Source organism: Scyliorhinus torazame, chromosome 16, assembly GCF_047496885.1.
Source record: "Scyliorhinus torazame isolate Kashiwa2021f chromosome 16, sScyTor2.1, whole genome shotgun sequence".
Taxonomy (NCBI): Eukaryota; Metazoa; Chordata; class Chondrichthyes; order Carcharhiniformes; family Scyliorhinidae; genus Scyliorhinus; species Scyliorhinus torazame.
In genome coordinates, this window is record NC_092722.1 from 199,746,967 (window position 1) to 199,768,176 (window position 21,210).

Consider the following 21,210-nt stretch of genomic DNA (forward strand, 5'->3'; position numbering starts at 1 on the left):
TTCAATCTCTGTCGCATCTAACCTCAGAATAGCGTTCTGTATCTATCCTCAGAATAGCGTCCTGTATCTAACCTCAGAATAGCGTTCTGTATCTATCCTCAGAATAGCGTCCTGTATCTAACCTCAGAATAGCGTTCTAGTATCTATCCTCAGAATAGCGTCCTGTATCTAACCTCAGAATAGCGTTCTGTATCTATCCTCAGAATAGCGTTCTGTATCTATCCTCAGAATAGCGTCCTGTATCTAACCTCAGAATAGCGTTCTGTATCTATCCTCAGAATAGCGTCCTGTATCTAACCTCAGAATAGCGTTCGAGTATCTATCCTCAGAATAGCATCCTGTATCTAACCTCAGAATAGCATCCTGTATCTAACCTCAGAATAGTGTTCTGTATCTATCCTCAGAATAGCGTACTGTATCTATCCTCAGTAAACGTCCTGTCTCTATCCTCAGAATAGCGTTCTGTATCTATCCTCTCAGAATAGCGTCCTGTATCTATCCTCACAATAGCGTTCTGTATCTATCCTCACAATAGCGTTCTGTATCTATCCTCAGAATAGCATTCTGTATCTATATTCTCAGAATAGCGTACTGTATCTATCCTCTCAGAATAGCGTTCTGTATCTAACCTCAGAATAGCGTCCTGTCTCTATCCTCAGAATAGCGTACTGTATCTAACCTCAGAATAGCGTCCTGTATCTATCCTCAGAATAACGTTCTGTATCTATCCTCAGAATAGCGTCCTGTCTCTATCCACTCAGAATAGCGTTCTGTATCTATCCTCAGAATAGCGTCCTGTATCTAACCTCAGAATAGCGTACTGTATCTAACCTCAGAATAGCGTCCTGTATCTATCCTCAGAATAGCATCCTGTATCTAACCTCAGAATAGCGTCCTGTCTCTATCCTCTCAGAATAGCGTTCTGTATCTATCCACAGAATAGCGTACTGTATCTAACCTCAGAATAGCGTCCTGTCTCTATCCGCAGAATAGCGTTCTGTATCTATCCTCAGAATAGCGTTCTGTACCTAACCTCAGAATAGCGTACTGTATCTATCCTCAGAATAGCGTACTGTATCTAACCTCAGAATAGCGTCCTGTCTCTATCCTCTCAGAATAGCGTTCTGTATCTATCCTCAGAATAGCGTACTGTATCTAACCTCAGAATAGCGTCCTGTCTCTATTCGCAGAATAGCGTTCTGTATCTAACCTCAGAATAGCGTCCTGTCTCTATCCGCAGAATAGCGATCTGTATCTATCCTCAGAACAGCGTTTTATATCTAACCTCAGAATAGAGTCCTGTATCTCCTCAGAATAGCGTTCTGTATCTATCCTCAGAATATCGTTCTGTACCTAACCTCAGAATAGCGTTTCGTATCTATCCTCAGAATAGCGTCCTGTATCTATCCTCTGAATAGCGTACTGTATCTAACCTCAGAATAGCGTCCTGTATCTAACCTCAGAATAGCGTCCTGTATCTAACCTCAGAATAGCGTCCTGTATCTCCTCAGAATAGCGTTCTGTATCTAACCTCAGAATAGCGTTCTGTATCTATCCTCAGAATAGCGTTCTGTACCTATCCTCAGAGTAGCGTTCTGTATCTAACCTCAGAATAGCGTCCTGTATCTCCTCAGAATAGCGTTCTGTATCTATCCTCAGAATAGCGTACTGTATCTAACCTCAGAATATCGTTCTGTACCTAATCTCAGAATAGCGATTCGTATCTATCCTCAGAATAGCGTTCTGTATCTATCCTCAGAGTAGCGTCCTGTATCTATCCTCAGAATAGCGTTCTGTATCTATCCTCAGAATAGCGTCCTGTATCTATCCTCAGAATAGCGTCCTGTATCTATCCTCAGAATAGCGTACTGTATCTAACCTCAGAATAGCGTACTGTATCTAACCTCAGATTATCGTTCTGTATCTAACCTCAGAATAGCGTCCTGTATCTAACCTCAGAATAGCGTCCTGTATCTAACCTCTCAGAATAACGTTCTGTATCTATCCTCAGAATAGCATCCTGTATCTAACCTCAGAATAGCATTCTGTATCTGTCCTCAGAATAGTGTCCTGTATCTATCCTCAGAATAGCGTTCTGTATCTATCCTCCAATAGCGTTCTGTATCTATCCTCAGAATATCGTTCTGTATCTATCCTCAGAATAGCGTTCTGTATCTATCCTCAGAATAGCGTTCTGTATCTATCCTCAGAAGAGCATCCTGTATCTAACCTCAGAATAGCGTCCTGTATCTAACCTCAGAATAGCGTACTGTATCTAACCTCAGAATAGCGTCCTGTCTCTATCCTCTCAGAATAGCGTTCTGTATCTATCCTCAGAATAGCGTACTGTATCTAACCTCAGAATAGCGTCCTGTCTCTATCCGCAGAATAGCGTTCTGTATCTCACCTCAGAATAGCGTCCTGTATCTAACCTCAGAATAGCGTCCTGTCTCTATCCGCAGAATAGCGTTCTGTATCTATCCTCAGAATAGCGTTCTGTATCTATCCTCCGAATAGCGTCCTGTATCTCCTCAGAATAGCGTCCTGTATCTATCCTCAGAATAGCGTACTGTATCTAACCTCAGAATAGCGTACTGTACCTATCCTCAGAATAGCGTTCTGTATCTAACCTCAGAATAGCGTCCTGTATCTCCTCAGAATAGCGTTCTGTATCTAACCTCAGAATAGCGTACTGTATCTATCCTCAGAATAGCGTCCTGTATCTAACCTCAGAATAGCGTACTGTATCTATCCTCAGAATAGCGTTCTGTATCTAACCTCAGAATAGCGTCCTGTATCTCCTCAGAATAGCGTTCTGTATCTAACCTCAGAATAGCGTACTGTATCTATCCTCAGAATAGCGTCCTGTATCTAACCTCAGAATAGCGTACTGTATCTATCCTCAGAATAGCGTACTGTATCTAACCTCAGAATAGCGTCCTGTATCTATCCTCAGAATAGCGTACTGTACCTATCCTCAGAATAGCGTTCTGTATCTAACCTCAGAATAGCGTTCTGTATCTATCCTCCGAATAGCGTTCTGTATCTAACCTCAGAATAGCGTACTGTATCTAACCTCAGAATATCGTTCTGTATCTAACCTCAGAATAGCGTCCTGTATCTAACCTCAGAATAGCGTCCTGTATCTAACCTCTCAGAATAACGTTCTGTATCTATCCTCAGAATAGCATCCTGTATCTAACCTCAGAATAGCATTCTGTATCTGTCCTCAGAATAGTGTCCTGTATCTATCCTCAGAATAGCGTTCTGTATCTATCCTCCAATAGCGTTCTGTATCTATCCTCAGAATATCGTTCTGTATCTATCCTCAGAATAGCGTTCTGTATCTATCCTCAGAATAGCGTTCTGTATCTATCCTCAGAATAGCGTTCTGTATCTAACCTCAGAATAGCGTCCTGTATCTAACCTCAGAATAGCGTACTGTATCTAACCTCAGAATAGCGTCCTGTCTCTATCCTCTCAGAATAGCGTTCTGTATCTATCCTCAGAATAGCGTACTGTATCTAACCTCAGAATAGCGTCCTGTCTCTATCCGCAGAATAGCGTTCTGTATCTCACCTCAGAATAGCGTCCTGTATCTAACCTCAGAATAGCGTCCTGTCTCTATCCGCAGAATAGCGTTCTGTATCTATCCTCAGAATAGCGTTCTGTATCTATCCTCCGAATAGCGTCCTGTATCTCCTCAGAATAGCGTCCTGTATCTATCCTCAGAATAGCGTACTGTATCTAACCTCAGAATAGCGTACTGTACCTATCCTCAGAATAGCGTTCTGTATCTAACCTCAGAATAGCGTCCTGTATCTCCTCAGAATAGCGTTCTGTATCTAACCTCAGAATAGCGTACTGTATCTATCCTCAGAATAGCGTCCTGTATCTAACCTCAGAATAGCGTACTGTTTCTATCCTCAGAATAGCGTTCTGTATCTAACCTCAGAATAGCGTCCTGTATCTCCTCAGAATAGCGTTCTGTATCTAACCTCAGAATAGCGTACTGTATCTATCCTCAGAATAGCGTCCTGTATCTAACCTCAGAATAGCGTACTGTATCTATCCTCAGAATAGCGTACTGTATCTAACCTCAGAATAGCGTCCTGTATCTATCCTCAGAATAGCGTACTGTACCTATCCTCAGAATAGCGTTCTGTATCTAACCTCAGAATAGCGTTCTGTATCTATCCTCCGAATAGCGTTCTGTATCTAACCTCAGAATAGCGTCCTGTATCTCCTCAGAATAGCGTTCTGTATCTAACCTCAGAATAGCGTTCTGTATCTATCCTCAGAATAGCGTTCTGTACCTATCCTCATAATAGCGTTCTGTATCTAACCTCAGAATAGCATCCTGTATCTCCTCAGAATAGCGTTCTGTATCAATCCTCAGAATAGCGTTCTGTATCGAACCTCAGAATAGCGTTCTGTATCTATCCTCAGAATAGCGTTCTGTATCTATCCTCAGAATATCGTTCTGTACCTAACCTCAGAATAGCGTTTCGTATCTATCCTCAGAATAGCATCCTGTATCTAACCTCAAAATAGCGTCCTGTATCTAACCTCAGAATAGCATCCTGTAGCTAACCTCTCAGAATAGCGTTCTGTATCTATCCTCAGAATAGCATCCTGTATCTATCCTCAGAATAGCGTTCTGTATCTATCCTCAGAATAGCATCCTGTATCTATCCTCAGAATAGTGTTCTGTATCTATCCTCAGAATAGCATCCTGTATCTAACCTCAGAATAGCATCCTGTATCTAACCTCAAAATAGCGTCCTGTATCTAACCTCAGAATAGCATCCTGTAGCTAACCTCTCAGAATAGCGTTCTGTATCTATCCTCAGAATAGCATCCTGTATCTATCCTCAGAATAACGTTCTGTATCTATCCTCAGAATAGCATCCTGTATCTATCCTCAGAATAGCGTTCTGTATCTATCCTCAGAATAGCATCCTGTATCTATCCTCAGAATAGCGTACTGTATCTAACCTCAGAATAGCGTCCTGTATCTAACCTCAGAATAGCATCCTGTATCTAACCTCAGAATAGCGTCCTGTATCTATCCTCAGAATAGCGTCCTGGATCTATCCTCAGAATAGCGTCCTGTATCTATCCTCAGAATAGCGTCCTGTATCTATCCTCAGAATAGCGTACTGTATCTATCCTCAGAATAGCGTCCTGTATCTAACCTCAGAATAGCGTCCTGTATCTAACCTCAGAATAGCGTCCTGTATCTAACCTCAGAATAGCGTTCTGTATCTATCCTCAGAATAGCGTCCTGTATCTTACCTCAATAGCGTCCTGTATCTAACCTCAGAATAGTGTTCTGTATCTATCCTCAGAATAGCATCCTGTATCTAACCTCAGAATAGTGTTCTGTATCTAACCTCAGAATAGCATCCTGTATCTAACCTCAGAATAGCGTCCTGTATCTATCCTCAGAATAGCGTACTGTATCTATCCTCAGAATAGCGTCCTGTATCTAACCTCAGAATAGCGTACTGTATCTATCCTCAGAATAGCGTCCTGTATCTAACCTCAGAATAGCGTCCTGTATCTATCCTCCGAATAGCGTCCTGTATCTAACCTCAGAATAGCGTCCTGTATCTAACCTCAGAATAGCGTCCTGTATCTATCCTCCGAATAGCGTTCTGTATCTATCCTCAGAATAGCGTCCTGTATCTAACCTCAGAATAGCGCTCTGTATCTATCCTCAGAATAGCGTCCTGTATCTATCCTCAGAATAGCGTCCTGTATCTATCCTCAGAATAGCGTACTGTATCTAACCTCAGAATAGCGTCCTGTATCTAACCTCAGAATAGCGTCCTGTATCTAACCTCAGAATAGCGTTCTGTATCTAACCTCAGAATAGCGTCCTGTATCTAACCTCAGAATAGCGTTCTGTATCTAACCTCAGAATAGCGTCCTGTATCTATCCTCAGAATAGCATCCTGTATCTAACCTCAAAATAGCGTCCTGTATCTAACCTCAGAATAGCGTCCTGTATCTAACCTCAGAATAGCATCCTGTATCTAACCTCTCAGAATAGCGTTCTGTATCTATCCTCAGAATAGCGTACTGTATCTAACCTCAGAATAGCGTCCTGTATCTAACCTCAGAATAGCATCCTGTATCTAACCTCAGAATAGCGTCCTGTATCTATCCTCAGAATAGCGTCCTGTATCTATCCTCAGAATAGCGTCCTGTGTCTATCCTCAGAATAGCGTCCTGTATCTATCCTCAGAATAGCGTACTGTATCTATCCTCAGAATAGCGTCCTGTATCTAACCTCAGAATAGCGTCCTGTATCTAACCTCAGAATAGCGTTCTGTATCTAACCTCAGAATAGCGTCCTGTATCTAACCTCAGAATAGCGTCCTGTATCTAACCTCAGAATAGTGTTCTGTATCTATCCTCCGAATAGCATCCTGTATCTAACCTCAGAATAGTGTTCTGTATCTAACCTCAGAATAGCATCCTGTATCTAACCTCAGAATAGCGTCCTGTATCTATCCTCAGAATAGCGTACTGTATCTATCCTCAGAATAGCGTCCTGTATCTAACCTCAGAATAGCGTCCTGTATCTAACCTCAGAATAGCGTCCTGTATCTAACCTCAGAATAGCGTCCTGTATCTCCTCAGAATAGCGTCCTGTATCTATCCTCCGAATAGCGTCCTGTATCTAACCTCAGAATAGCGTCCTGTATCTAACCTCAGAATAGCGTCCTGTATCTATCCTCAGAATAGCGTCCTGTATCTATCCTCAGAATAGCGTCCTGTATCTATCCTCCGAATAGCGTCCTGTATCTAACCTCAGAATAGCGTCCTGTATCTATCCTCCGAATAGCGTTCTGTATCTAACCTCAGAATAGCGTCCTGTATCTAACCTCAGAATAGCGTCCTGTATCTAACCTCAGAATAGCATACTGTATCTAACCTCAGAATAGCGTCCTGTATCTAACCTCAGAATAGCGTCCTGTATCTAACCTCAGAATAGCGTCCTGTATCTAACCTCAGAATAACGTTCTGCATTGCATTCATTGATGCTGATTAGATATAGGATGTCATTTTTTTTGTTCATTCAAGGGATATGGTGCCGCTGGTTCGAGCAGCATTTATTTCCCAACCCTAATGCCTTGAAGAGGGTGGCGGTGAGCTGTCTTCTGGAACCGCTGCTGTCCATGTAGCTATGGGGTTCGATTCCCGGCTTGGGTTACTGTCTGTGCAGTGTCTGCACGTTCTCCCTGTGTCTGCGTGGGTTTCCTCCGGGTGCTCCGGTTTCCTCCCACAAGTCCTGAAAGACGTGCTGTTGGGTGAATTGGACATTCTGAATAAAAGCAAATTACTGCGGATGCTGGAATCTGAAACGAAAGAGAAAATGCTGGAAAATCTCAGCAAGTCTGGCAGCATTTGTAGGGAGAGAAAAGAGCTGACGTTTCGAGTCCGATGACTTTGACCAGCTTTGACAAAGAGTCATCGGACTCGAAACGTCAGACCTTTTCTCTCCCGACAAATGCCAGACTTGCTGAGATTTTCCAGCATTTTCTCTGGACATTCTTAATTCTCCCTCTGTGTATCCGAACAGGCGCCGGAATGTGGCGACTAGGGGATTTTCACCGTGTTAATGTAAGCCGACTTGTGACATTAATAAAGATTGTTATTATTAAATTGTTTCCCTTGGAGAATTCTGGAACCAGGGGACAGAGATTCAAGATAAGAGACAGAAGGTGTAGAGGGGACATGCATCATAGAATCATAGAATTTACAGTGCAGAAGGAGGCCATTCGGCCCATCGAGGAAGAACTTTTTTACACCGAGGGCAGTGGGAGTCTGGGATTCGCTGCCCGAGTTGGTGGTGGAGGCAGAGACCCTAAACTCTTTTACAAAGTACCTGGATCTGCACCGTCAGTGCTGTAAGATACACGACTGGACCGGGTGCAGGAAGGTGGGATTAGAAAGGGCATCTGGGCATTCCCGGGCTGGCATGGACAAGCTGGGCAGAGTGGCCTCCAGTGCTGTAACCTTTCTACGGTGCTATGATGTGGTGTAGGTACACCCACTGTGCTGTTAGGGAGGGAGTTTCAGGATGTTGCCCCAGTGACAGTGAAGGAACGGCGATATATTTCCAAGTCAGGATGGTGAGTGACTTGGAGGGGAACCTCCAGGTGGTGGGGTTCCCAGGTACCTGCTGCTCTTGTCCTTCTAGATGGTAGTGGCCGTGAATTTGGACGGTGCTGTCTAAGAAGCCTTAGTGAGTTCATGCAGTGCATCTTGTCGATAGTACACACGGCTACTGACCATTGGTGATGGAGGGGGTAAATGCTTGTGGAAGGGGAGCCAATCAAACGGCTGCTTCATCCTGGATTGTGTTGTGTTTTTTGAGTGTTGTTGGGCTGCACTCATCCAGGCGATTGCAGACTATTCCCTGACACTCCTGACTTGTGACTTATAGTTGGTCGACAGGTTTTGGAGAATCAGGTGGTGAATTACTCGCCGCAGGATTCCGAGCCTTTGACCTGCTCTGGTCAATGGTAAAACCCCCCGCCCCCCCCCCCCAAAAAGATGTTGATGAAAATAGGGAGCTGTTGGGATCAGGTCTATTGTGAAACTTCCCTGAGCCCCAATGATGCACCGTGTCAATATTCTGGCTTTACATTCTGAAGGGACTGAGAGTGGAGAGGGTGTGAAATTTCTAACAAGCTGTGCTTATTTTGTAGATGCTGTTAGCCAGTATCTGGCATTGATCTATGCTGGTTTAACCGGATCCATCACTATGATCAGCTGCACCGTGCTTGCGCTCACTCGTCTGGTGTTCGAATTCAAAGGTACAGAACATGAAATTTTAAAATTTGCCGAAGCTGACATATCCCAATCCTTCTTTCCTCTCCTTGTTCTGCACAGTAAGATAATTCTGTCGAGCCTCCATTGGCAAAGATGTGAAACCATATTTTGCGCATTTAATCGTGTAATTCTGTGTTGGAATCACCTCCCTGTAATTGCATGTCATGTTCATGAGTGTGGCTGCTGGGCCAACCTTTAATGGAGAAGGCGATGTTGGATTGTTGTGTGAGTGCTGGAGGTGACGCTGTGTGTACCACACCACTTGGGAAATGGAAGCGAGTCTCAGCAGGGGGCTATCAGCAGGATGGGTTGGAGCTGACACAGGAACGAGAGATTCTGATTTTCTCCATCTTGCCCTCAGATACATTGGACATGACGAGCATTGAACAGCTGCTTCAGAACATCTGCCTCCTGCTCCAATCCAAAACACGTGATGTCGTCAAGTCAGCCCTGAGTTTTATCAAAGTTGTTCTGTTCATCATGGACACGAGGATTCTCGCTCAGCATCTTCAGGCCTTGGTGAGCGACACCAATGACACTCGCCCGGTCTTGCTCCTCACAACTCCCCCATAACCTGGCCCCTCTCTCTCCATCCCCATAACCCGGCCCCTCTCTCCATCCCCATAACCCGGCCCCTCTCTCCATCCCCATAACCCGGCCCCTCTCTCTCCATCCACATAACCCGGCCCCTCTCTCTCCATCCACATAACACGGCCCCTCTCTCTCCATCCACAAAACCCGGCCCCTCTCTCCATCCCCATAACCCGGCCCCCCTCTCCATCCCCATAACCCGGCCCCTCTCTCCATCCCCATAACCCGGCCCCTCTCTCCATCCCCATAACCCGTCCCCTCTCTCCATCCCCATAACCCGGCCCCTCTCTCTCCATCCACATAACCCGGCCCCTCTCTCTCCATCCACAAAACCCGACCCCTCTCTCCATCCACAAAACCCGGCCCCTCTCTCTCCGTCCCCATAACCCGTCCCCTCTCTCCATCCCCATAACCCGGCCCCTCCCTCTCCATCCACATAACCCGGCCCCTCTCTCTCCATCCACAAAACCCGGCCCCTCTCTCTCCGTCCACATAACCCGGCCCCTCTCTCTCCATCCACAAAACCCGGCCCCCCTCTCCATCCACAAAACCCGGCCCCCCTCTCCATCCCCATAACCCGTCCCCCCTCTCCATCCCCATAACCCGTCCCCTCTCTCCATCCCCATAACCCGGCCCCTCCCTCTCCATCCACATAACACGGCCCCTCTCTCTCCATCCCCATAACCCGGCCCCTCTCTCTCCATCCCCATAACCCGGCCCCTCCCTCTCCATCCACAAAACCCGGCCCCCCTCTCCATCCCCATAACCCGTCCCCCCTCTCCATCCCCATAACCCGTCCCCTCTCTCCATCCACAAAACCCGGCCCCTCTCTCCATCCCCATAACCCGGCCCCTCTCTCTCCATCCACAAAACCCGGCCCCTCTCTCTCCATCCCCATAACCCGGCCCCTCCCTCTCCATCCACAAAACCCGGCCCCCCTCTCCATCCCCATAACCCGTCCCCCCTCTCCATCCCCATAACCCGTCCCCTCTCTCCATCCACAAAACCCGGCCCCTCTCTCCATCCCCATAACCCGGCCCCTCTCTCTCCATCTCCATAACCCGGCCCCTCTCTCTCCATCCACATAACCCGTCCCCCCTCTCCATCCCCATAACCCGTCCCCTCTCTCCATCCACAAAACCCGGCCCCTCTCTCCATCCCCATAACCCGGCCCCTCTCTCATCCATCCACATAACCCGGCCCCTCTCTCTCCATCCCCATAACCCGGCCCCTCCCTCTCCATCCACAAAACCCGGCCCCTCTCTCTCCATCCCCATAACCCGGCCCCTCCCTCTCCATCCACAAAACCCGGCCCCCCTCTCCATCCCCATAACCCGTCCCCCCTCTCCATCCCCATAACCCGTCCCCTCTCTCCATCCACAAAACCCGGCCCCTCTCTCCATCCCCATAACCCGGCCCCTCTCTCTCCATCTCCATAACCCGGCCCCTCTCTCTCCATCCACATAACCCGTCCCCCCTCTCCATCCCCATAACCCGTCCCCTCTCTCCATCCACAAAACCCGGCCCCTCTCTCCATCCCCATAACCCGGCCCCTCTCATCCATCCACATAACCCGGCCCCTCTCTCCATCCCCATAAACCGGCCCCTCTCTTTCCATCCCCATAAACCGGCCCCTCTCTCCATCCCCATAACCCGGCCCCTCTCTCTCCATCCCCATAACCCGTCCCCCCTCTCCATCCCCATAACCCGGCCCCTCTCTCTCCATCCACAAAACCCGGCCCCTCTCTCCATCCACAAAACCCGGCCCCTCTCTCTCCATCCACAAAACCCGGCCCCTCTCTCTCCATCCCCATAACCCGTCCCCTCTCTCCATCCCCATAACCCGGCCCCTCTCTCTCCATCCACAAAACCCGGCCCCTCTCTCTCCATCCACAAAACCCGGCCCCTCTCTCCATCCACAAAACCCGGCCCCTCTCTCTCCATCCACAAAACCCGGCCCCTCTCTCTCCATCCCCATAACCCGTCCCCTCTCTCCATCCCCATAACCCGGCCCCTCTCTCTCCATCCACAAAACCCGGCCCCCCTCTCCATCCACAAAACCCGGCCCCTCTCTTTCCATCCCCATAACCCGGCCCCTCTCTCTCCATCCACAAAACCCGGCCCCTCTCTTTCCATCCCCATAACCCGGCCCCTCTCTCTCCATCCACAAAACCCGGCCCCTCTCTTTCCATCCCCATAACCCGGCCCCTCTCTCCATCCCCATAACCCGGCCCCTCTCTCTCCATCCCCATAAACCGGCCCCTCTCTCCATCCCCATAACCCAGCCTCTCTCTCCATCCCCATAACCCGGCCCCTCTCTCAGCCCCCAGAACCCGGTCCCTCTCTCTCCATCCCCATAACCCGGCCCCTCTCTCCATCCCCATAACCCGGCCCCTCTCTCCATCCCCATAACCCGGCCCCTCTCTCTCCATCCCCATAAACCGGCCCCTCTCTCCATCCCCATAACCCAGCCTCTCTCTCCATCCCCATAACCCGGCCTCTCTCTCTGCCCCCATAACCCAGCCCCTCTCTCCATCCCCATAACCCGGCCCCTCTCTCTGCCCCCAGAACCCGGCCCCTCTCTCCATCCCCATAACCCGGCCCCTCTCTGCCCCCATAACCCGGCCCCTCCATCCCCATAACCCGGCCCCTCTCTCCATCCCCATAACCCGGCCCCTCTCTGCCCCCATAACCCGGCCCCTCTCCCCATCCCCATAACCCGGCCCCTCCATCCCCATAACCCGGCCCCTCTCTCCATCCCCATAACCCGGCCCCTCCATCCCCATAACCCGGCCCCTCTCTCCATCCACATAACCCGGCCCCTCTCCATCCCCATAACCCGGCCCCTCTCTCTACCCCCATAACCCGGCCCCTCTCTCCGTCCCCATAACCCGGCCCCTCTCTCCATCCCCATAACCCGGCCCCTCTCTCCATCCCCATAACCCGGCCCCTCTCTCTACCCCCATAACCCGGCCCCTCTCTCCGTCCCCATAACCCGGCCCCCTTTCTCCGTCCCCATAACCCGGCCCCTCTCTCCATCCCCATAACCCGGCCCCTCTCTCCATCCCCATAACCCGGCCCCCCTCTCCATCCCCATAACCCAGCCCCTCTCTGAGCCCCCATAACCCGGCCCCTCTCTCCGTCCTCATAACCCGGCCCCTCTCTCTACCCCCATAACCCGGCCCCTCTCTCCGTCCCCATAACCCGGCCCCTCTCTCCATCCCCATAACCCAGCCCCTCTCTCCATCCCCATAACCCGGCCCCTCTCTCAGCCCCCATAACCTGGCCCCTCTCTCTGCCCCCATAACCCGGCCCCCCTCTCCATCCGGCCCCTCTCTCCGTCCCCATAGCCCGGCCCCTCCCTCCGTCCCCATAACCCGGCCCCTCTCTCTGCCCCCATAACCCGGCCCCTCTCTCCGTCCCCATAACCCGGCCCCTCTCTCCGTCCCCATAACCCGGCCCCTCTCTCCATCCGCATAACCCGGCCCCCCTCTCCATCCCCATAACCTGGCCCCTCTCTCCATCCCCATAACCCGGCCCCTCTCTCTACCCCCATAACCCGGCCCCTCTCTCCATCCCCATAACCCGGCCCCTCTCTCAGCCCCCATAACCTGGCCCCTCTCTCTGCCCCCATAACCCGGCCCCCCTCTCCATCCGGCCCCTCTCTCCGTCCCCATAGCCCGGCCCCTCCCTCCGTCCCCATAACCCGGCCCCTCTCTCTGCCCCCATAACCCGGCCCCTCTCTCCGTCCCCATAACCCGGCCCCTCTCTCCATCCGCATAACCCGGCCCCCCTCTCCATCCCCATAACCTGGCCCCTCTCTCCATCCCCATAACCTGGCCCCTCTCTCTACCCCCATAACCCGGCCCCTCTCTCCATCCCCATAACCCGGCCCCTCTCTCCATCCCCATAACCCGGCCCCTCTCTCTGCCCCCATAACCCGGCCCCTCTCTTCATCCCCATAACCCGGCCCCTCTCTCTACCCCCATAACCCGGCCCCTCTCTCTGCCCCCATAACCCGGCCCCTCTCTCCGCCCCCATAACTCGGCCCCTCTCTCCGTCCCCATAACCCGGCCCCTCTCTCTGCCCCCATAACCCGGCCCCTCTCTCTGCCCCCATAACCCGGCCCCTCCATCCCCATAAACCGGCCCCCCTCTCCATCCCCATAACCCGGCCCCCCTCTCCATCCCCATAACCCAGCCTCTCTCTCCATCCCCATAACTCGGCCCCTCTCTCCATCCCCATAACCCGGACCCCCTCTCCATCCCCATAACCCGGCCCCTCTCTCTGCCCCCATTACCCGGTTCCTCTCTCCGTCCCTGTAACCCAAACCCTCTCCGTCCTTATAATCCAGCCTCTCCGCCTCTATAACCCGGCCTATCTCTATTGTTATGACACGCTGGGCTAGTGCACGGTCCGTTCCAGCCTCACAGACCCCGGAGTCCCAACATAAATGAATTAACCAATAATTTGTGTATTTTCCTGAGATCTTTAACCCTTGACTGCTCCAACAAATTACAGGCACCAGATTTATAAGTAAAGCATGAACAAACCGTTTATTTATAACATGAGTAAAAGATGAACATGTAATGGAAATAATGAAACAATGGTCTACTAGTCTACACATTCTCAAAACCTCCCTCCACCCTCCCCCCCAGACACGCCCAAGACAGACATACGGTAAGGGGTAGGGCAGGAGTAAAAATTACAGGGATTAAAAGGGTATGAGAGATTTAAGGATCTTTGCTGCTGAGGTTGAGATTCTTATCGGCAGTGATATCTTCAGAACGCGAGTTGTTACAAACCAGCGGTGAGTTTGAATCTTTTAATGACTACCATCCATCAGAACTCCCAGACTGTCGATCTTTCTCTGGGGAATCACCTTCACACAGGAGACTCAGGTCTCTGCAATTCTATCATGCGGCCACCAGATGGACTCCGTCTTCCTGGAGTTTTCTACCTGAGAGTTTACAGCAGGTTTACACCCACTCTGCTGTTCAACTGCTGTCTGATCTCTGCACAGATTCTAGCTGTATCGTGAAGAGAGTTCTCAGACTGGGCTTTTCTCAACCATTCAGACAGAGGATTAAACTGTTACAGACTGGGTGAGAGAACCTGATTGCAGCCTTTCAAACCAGTCGTTCCCATCACAGGTCTGGCAACTGCCTGGAGTCTTTTAAAAAGGAGAGCCTTCCACAGGTCTGGCTGGGTGCCTCGTTAATTGCTTAGATGGGAGAGAGAGCTGAGCGAGAGAGAGACTGCCTTCACGCTGCTTCAGGCTTGGATCTTTCACAGAACTGAGCAAAATGGAGCTTGTTTCCCCATCTCTATAACCCGGCCTCTCTCTGTCTCTATAACCCGGCCTCTCTCTGTCTCTATAACCCGGCCTCTCTCTGTCTCTATAACCCGGCCTCTCTCTGTCTCTATAACCCGGCCTCTCTCTGTCTCTATAACCCGGCCTCTCTCTGTCTCTATAACCCGGCCTCTCTCCGTCTCTATAACCCGGCCTCTCTCTGTCTCTATAACCCGGCCTCTCTCTGTCTCTATAACCCGGCCTCTCTCTGTCTCTATAACCCGGCCTCTCTCTGTCTCTATAACCCGGCCTCTCTCCGTCTCTATAACCCGGCCTCTCTCTGTCTCTATAACCCGGCCTCTCTCCATCAATATAACCCGGCCTCTTTCTGTCTCTATAACCCGGCCTCTCTCCGCCTCTATAACCCGGCCTCTCTCCGCCTCTATAACCCGGCCTCTCTCCGCCTCTATAACCCGGCCTCTCTCTGTCTCTATAACCCGGCCTCTCTCTGTCTCTATAACCCGGCCTCTCTCTGTCTCTATAACCCGGCCTCTCTCTGTCTCTATAACCCGGCCTCTCTCAGTCTCTATAACCCGGCCTCTCTCTGTCTCTATAACCCGGCCTCTCTCTGTCTCTATAACCCGGCCTCTCTCTGTCTCTATAACCCGGCCTCTCTCTGTCTCTATAACCCGGCCTCTCTCTGTCTCTATAACCCGGCCTCTCTCTGTCTCTATAACCCGGCCTCTCTCTGTCTCTATAACCCGGCCTCTCTCTGTCTCTATAACCCGGCCTCTCTCTGTCTCTATAACCCGGCCTCTCTCTGTCTCTATAACCCGGCCTCTCTCTGTCTCTATAACCCGGCCTCTCTCTGTCTCTATAACCCGGCCTCTCTCTGTCTCTATAACCCGGCCTCTCTCTGTCTCTATAACCCGGCCTCTCTCTGTCTCTATAACCCGGCCTCTCTCAGTCTCTATAACCCGGCCTCTCTCCGTCTCTATAACCCGGCCTCTTTCTGTCTCTATAACCCGGCCTCTCTCTGTCTCTATAACCCGGCCTCTCTCTGTCTCTATAACCCGGCCTCTCTCTGTCTCTATAACCCGGCCTCTCTCTGTCTCTATAACCCGGCCTCTCTCTGTCTCTATAACCCGGCCTCTCTCTGTCTCTATAACCCGGCCTCTCTCTGTCTCTATAACCCGGCCTCTCTCTGTCTCTATAACCCGGCCTCTCTCTGTCTCTATAACCCGGCCTCTCTCTGTCTCTATAACCCGGCCTCTCTCCGTCTCTATAACCCGGCCTCTCTCTGTCTCTATAACCCGGCCTCTCTCCATCAATATAACCCGGCCTCTTTCTGTCTCTATAACCCGGCCTCTCTCCGCCTCTATAACCCGGCCTCTCTCCGCCTCTATAACCCGGCCTCTCTCCGCCTCTATAACCCGGCCTCTCTCTGTCTCTATAACCCGGCCTCTCTCTGTCTCTATAACCCGGCCTCTCTCTGTCTCTATAACCCGGCCTCTCTCTGTCTCTATAACCCGGCCTCTCTCAGTCTCTATAACCCGGCCTCTCTCTGTCTCTATAACCCGGCCTCTCTCTGTCTCTATAACCCGGCCTCTCTCTGTCTCTATAACCCGGCCTCTCTCTGTCTCTATAACCCGGCCTCTCTCTGTCTCTATAACCCGGCCTCTCTCTGTCTCTATAACCCGGCCTCTCTCTGTCTCTATAACCCGGCCTCTCTCTGTCTCTATAACCCGGCCTCTCTCTGTCTCTATAACCCGGCCTCTCTCTGTCTCTATAACCCGGCCTCTCTCTGTCTCTATAACCCGGCCTCTCTCTGTCTCTATAACCCGGCCTCTCTCTGTCTCTATAACCCGGCCTCTCTCAGTCTCTATAACCCGGCCTCTCTCCGTCTCTATAACCCGGCCTCTTTCTGTCTCTATAACCCGGCCTCTCTCTGTCTCTATAACCCGGCCTCTCTCTGTCTCTATAACCCGGCCTCTCTCTGTCTCTATAACCCGGCCTCTCTCTGTCTCTATAACCCGGCCTCTCTCTGTCTCTATAACCCGGCCTCTCTCTGTCTCTATAACCCGGCCTCTCTCAGTCTCTATAACCCGGCCTCTCTCTGTCTCTATAACCCGGCCTCTCTCTGTCTCTATAACCCGGTCTCTCTCCGTCTCTATAACCCGGCCTCTCTCCGTCTCTATAACCCGGCCTCTCTCTGTCTCTATAACCCGGCCTCTCTCAGTCTCTATAACCCGGCCTCTCTCTGTCTCTATAACCCGGCCTCTCTCTGTCTCTATAACCCGGCCTCTCTCTGTCTCTATAACCCGGCCTCTTTCTGTCTCTATAACCCGGCCTCTCTCTGTCTCTATAACCCGGCCTCTCTCTGTCTCTATAACCCGGCCTCTCTCTGTCTCTATAACCCGGCCTCTCTCTGTCTCTATAACCCGGCCTCTCTCAGTCTCTATAACCCGGCCTCTCTCTGTCTCTATAACCCGGCCTCTCTCTGTCTCTATAACCCGGTCTCTCTCCGTCTCTATAACCCGGCCTCTCTCCGTCTCTATAACCCGGCCTCTTTCTGTCTCTATAACCCGGCCTTTCTCCATCAATATAACCCGGCCTCTTTCTGTCTCTATAACCCGGCCTCTCTCTGTCTCTATAACCCGGCCTCTCTCTGTCTCTATAACCCGGCCTCTCTCCGTCTCTATAACCCGGCCTCTCTCTGTCTCTATAACCCGGCCTCTCTCCATCAATATAACCCGGCCTCTTTCTGTCTCTATAACCCGGCCTCTCTCCGCCTCTATAACCCGGCCTCTCTCCGCCTCTATAACCCGGCCTCTCTCCGCCTCTATAACCCGGCCTCTCTCTGTCTCTATAACCCGGCCTCTCTCTGTCTCTATAACCCGGCCTCTCTCTGTCTCTATAACCCGGCCTCTTTCTGTCTCTATAACCCGGCCTCTCTCCATCAATATAACCCGGCCTCTTTCTGTCTCTATAACCCGGCCTCTCTCTGTCTCTATAACCCGGCCTCTCTCTGTCTCTATAACCCGGCCTCTCTCCGTCTCTATAACCCGGCCTCTCTCTGTCTCTATAACCCGGCCTCTCTCCATCAATATAACCCGGCCTCTTTCTGTCTCTATAACCCGGCCTCTCTCCGCCTCTATAACCCGGCCTCTCTCCGCCTCTATAACCCGGCCTCTCTCCGCCTCTATAACCCGGCCTCTCTCTGTCTCTATAACCCGGCCTCTCTCTGTCTCTATAACCCGGCCTCTCTCTGTCTCTATAACCCGGCCTCTCTCTGTCTCTATAACCCGGCCTCTCTCAGTCTCTATAACCCGGCCTCTCTCTGTCTCTATAACCCGGCCTCTCTCTGTCTCTATAACCCGGCCTCTCTCTGTCTCTATAACCCGGCCTCTCTCTGTCTCTATAACCCGGCCTCTCTCTGTCTCTATAACCCGGCCTCTCTCTGTCTCTATAACCCGGCCTCTCTCTGTCTCTATAACCCGGCCTCTCTCTGTCTCTATAACCCGGCCTCTCTCTGTCTCTATAACCCGGCCTCTCTCTGTCTCTATAACCCGGCCTCTCTCTGTCTCTATAACCCGGCCTCTCTCTGTCTCTATAACCCGGCCTCTCTCTGTCTCTATAACCCGGCCTCTCTCTGTCTCTATAACCCGGCCTCTCTCAGTCTCTATAACCCGGCCTCTCTCCGTCTCTATAACCCGGCCTCTTTCTGTCTCTATAACCCGGCCTCTCTCTGTCTCTATAACCCGGCCTCTCTCTGTCTCTATAACCCGGCCTCTCTCTGTCTCTATAACCCGGCCTCTCTCTGTCTCTATAACCCGGCCTCTCTCTGTCTCTATAACCCGGCCTCTCTCTGTCTCTATAACCCGGCCTCTCTCAGTCTCTATAACCCGGCCTCTCTCTGTCTCTATAACCCGGCCTCTCTCTGTCTCTATAACCCGGTCTCTCTCCGTCTCTATAACCCGGCCTCTCTCCGTCTCTATAACCCGGCCTCTCTCTGTCTCTATAACCCGGCCTCTCTCAGTCTCTATAACCCGGCCTCTCTCTGTCTCTATAACCCGGCCTCTCTCTGTCTCTATAACCCGGCCTCTCTCTGTCTCTATAACCCGGCCTCTTTCTGTCTCTATAACCCGGCCTCTCTCAGTCTCTATAACCCGGCCTCTCTCTGTCTCTATAACCCGGCCTCTCTCCGTCTCTATAACCCGGCATCTCTCTGTCTCTATAACCCGGCCTCTCTCAGTCTCTATAACCTGGCCTCTCTCAGTCTCTATAACCCGGCCTCTCTCAGTCTCTATAACCCGGCCTCTCTCAGTCTCTATAACCCGGCCTCTCTCTGTCTCTATAACCCGGCCTCTCTCTGTCTCTATAACCCGGCCTCTTTCTGTCTCTATAACCCGGCCTCTCTCCGTCTCTATAACCCGGCCTCTTTCTGTCTCTATAACCCGGCCTCTCTCTGTCTCTATAACCCGGCCTCTCTCAGTCTCTATAACCCGGCCTCTCTCTGTCTCTATAACCCGGCCTCTCTCAGTCTCTATAACCTGGCCTCTCTCAGTCTCTATAACCCGGCCTCTCTCAGTCTCTATAACCCGGCCTCTCTCAGTCTCTATAACCCGGCCTCTCTCAGTCTCTATAACCCGGCCTCTCTCAGTCTCTATAACCCGGCCTCTCTCTGTCTCTATAACCCGGCCTCTCTCAGTCTCTATAACCCGGCCTCTCTCTGTCTCTATAACCCGGCCTCTCTCTGTCTCTATAACCCGGCCTCTCTCTGTCTCTATAACCCGGCCTCTCTCTGTCTCTATAACCCGGCCTCTCTCTGTCTCTATAACCCAGCCTCTCTCTGTCTCTATAACCCGGCCTCTCTCAGTCTCTATAACCCGGCCTCTCTCCGTCTCTATAACCCGGCCTCTCTCCGTCTCTATAACCCGGCCTCTTTCTGTCTCTATAACCCGGCCTCTTTCTGTCTCTATAACCCGGCCTCTCTCTGTCTCTATAACCCGGCCTCTCTCAGTCTCTATAACCCGGCCTCTTTCTGTCTCTATAACCCGGCCTCTCTCAGTCTCTATAACCCGGCCTCTTTCTGTCTCTATAACCCGGCCTCTTTCTGTCTCTATAACCCGGCCTCTTTCTGTCTCTATAACCCGGCCTCTCTCAGTCTCTATAACCCGGCCTCTCTCCGTCTCTATAACCCGGCCTCTTTCTGTCTCTATAACCCGGCCTCTCTCCGTCTCTATAACCCGGCCTCTCTCCGTCTCTATAACCCGGCCTCTCTCTGTCTCTATAACCCGGCCTCTCTCCGCCTCTATAACCCGGCCTCTCTCCGCCTCTATAACCCGGCCTCTCTCCGCCTCTATAACCCGGCCTCTCTCTGTCTCTATAACCCGGCCTCTCTCTGTCTCTATAACCCGGCCTCTCTCTGTCTCTATAACCCGGCCTCTTTCTGTCTCTATAACCCGGCCTCTCTCCATCAATATAACCCGGCCTCTTTCTGTCTCTATAACCCGGCCTCTCTCTGTCTCTATAACCCGGCCTCTCTCTGTCTCTATAACCCGGCCTCTCTCCGTCTCTATAACCCGGCCTCTCTCTGTCTCTATAACCCGGCCTCTCTCCATCAATATAACCCGGCCTCTCTCTGTCTCTATAACCCGGCCTCTCTCTGTCTCTATAACCCAACCTCTCTCCGTCTCTATAACCCGGCCTCTCTCCGCCTCTATAACCCGGCCTCTCTCCATCTCTATAACCCGGCCTCTCTCCATGTCTGTAACCCGGCCTCTCTCTAACTCTATAACCCGGCCCCTCTCTCTGTCTCTATAACCCGGCCTCTCTGCAATTATAATACTGCTGCTCCCACCTCGAATCCTGTAACTGATGATTCTACATTGAATAAAGTGTATTCTACATCCTTCCTCATAGAATCATAGAATTTACAGTGCAGAAGGAGCCATTCGGCCCATCAAGTCCATATGACCATAAGACATAGGAGCAGAATTAGGCCACTCGGCCCATCGAGTCTGCTCCGCCGTTCAATCATGACTGATATGTTTCTCATCCCCATCTCCTGCCTTCTCCCCATAACCCCTGATCCCCTTATTGATCAAGAACCTGTCTATCTCTGTCTTAAAGACACTCAGTGATTTGTCCTCCACAGCCTTCTGCGGCAAAGAGTTCCACAGATTCACCACCCTCTGGCTGAAGAAATTCCTCCTCATCTCTGTTTTAAAGGATCATCCCTTTAGTCTGAGATGGTGTCCTCTGGTTCTAGTTTTTCCGACAAGTGGAAACATCCTCTTCACGTCCACTCTATCCAGGCCTCGCAGTATCCTGTAAGTTTCAATAAGATCCCCTCTCATCCTTCTCAACTCCAACGAGTACAGACCCAGAATCCTCAACCGTTCCTCATACAAATTCTTCATTCCAGGGATCATTCTTGTGAATCGCCTCTGGACCCGTTCCAAGGCCAGCAC

General features: G+C 51.1%; 1 protein-coding gene across 1 annotated transcript in view; it reads left to right on the forward strand.

Moving 5' to 3' along the window:
* rrp12 (ribosomal RNA processing 12 homolog) overlaps window positions 1-21,210 on the forward strand; it is an 85,141-nt gene that overhangs the window by 40,492 nt on the left and 23,439 nt on the right. Inside the window, exons 22-23 of the mRNA XM_072477639.1 lie at window positions 8,727-8,834; window positions 9,212-9,369. Coding sequence (XP_072333740.1) covers window positions 8,727-8,834; window positions 9,212-9,369 — 266 coding nt within the window. The remainder of the gene's footprint in view (window positions 1-8,726; window positions 8,835-9,211; window positions 9,370-21,210) is intronic.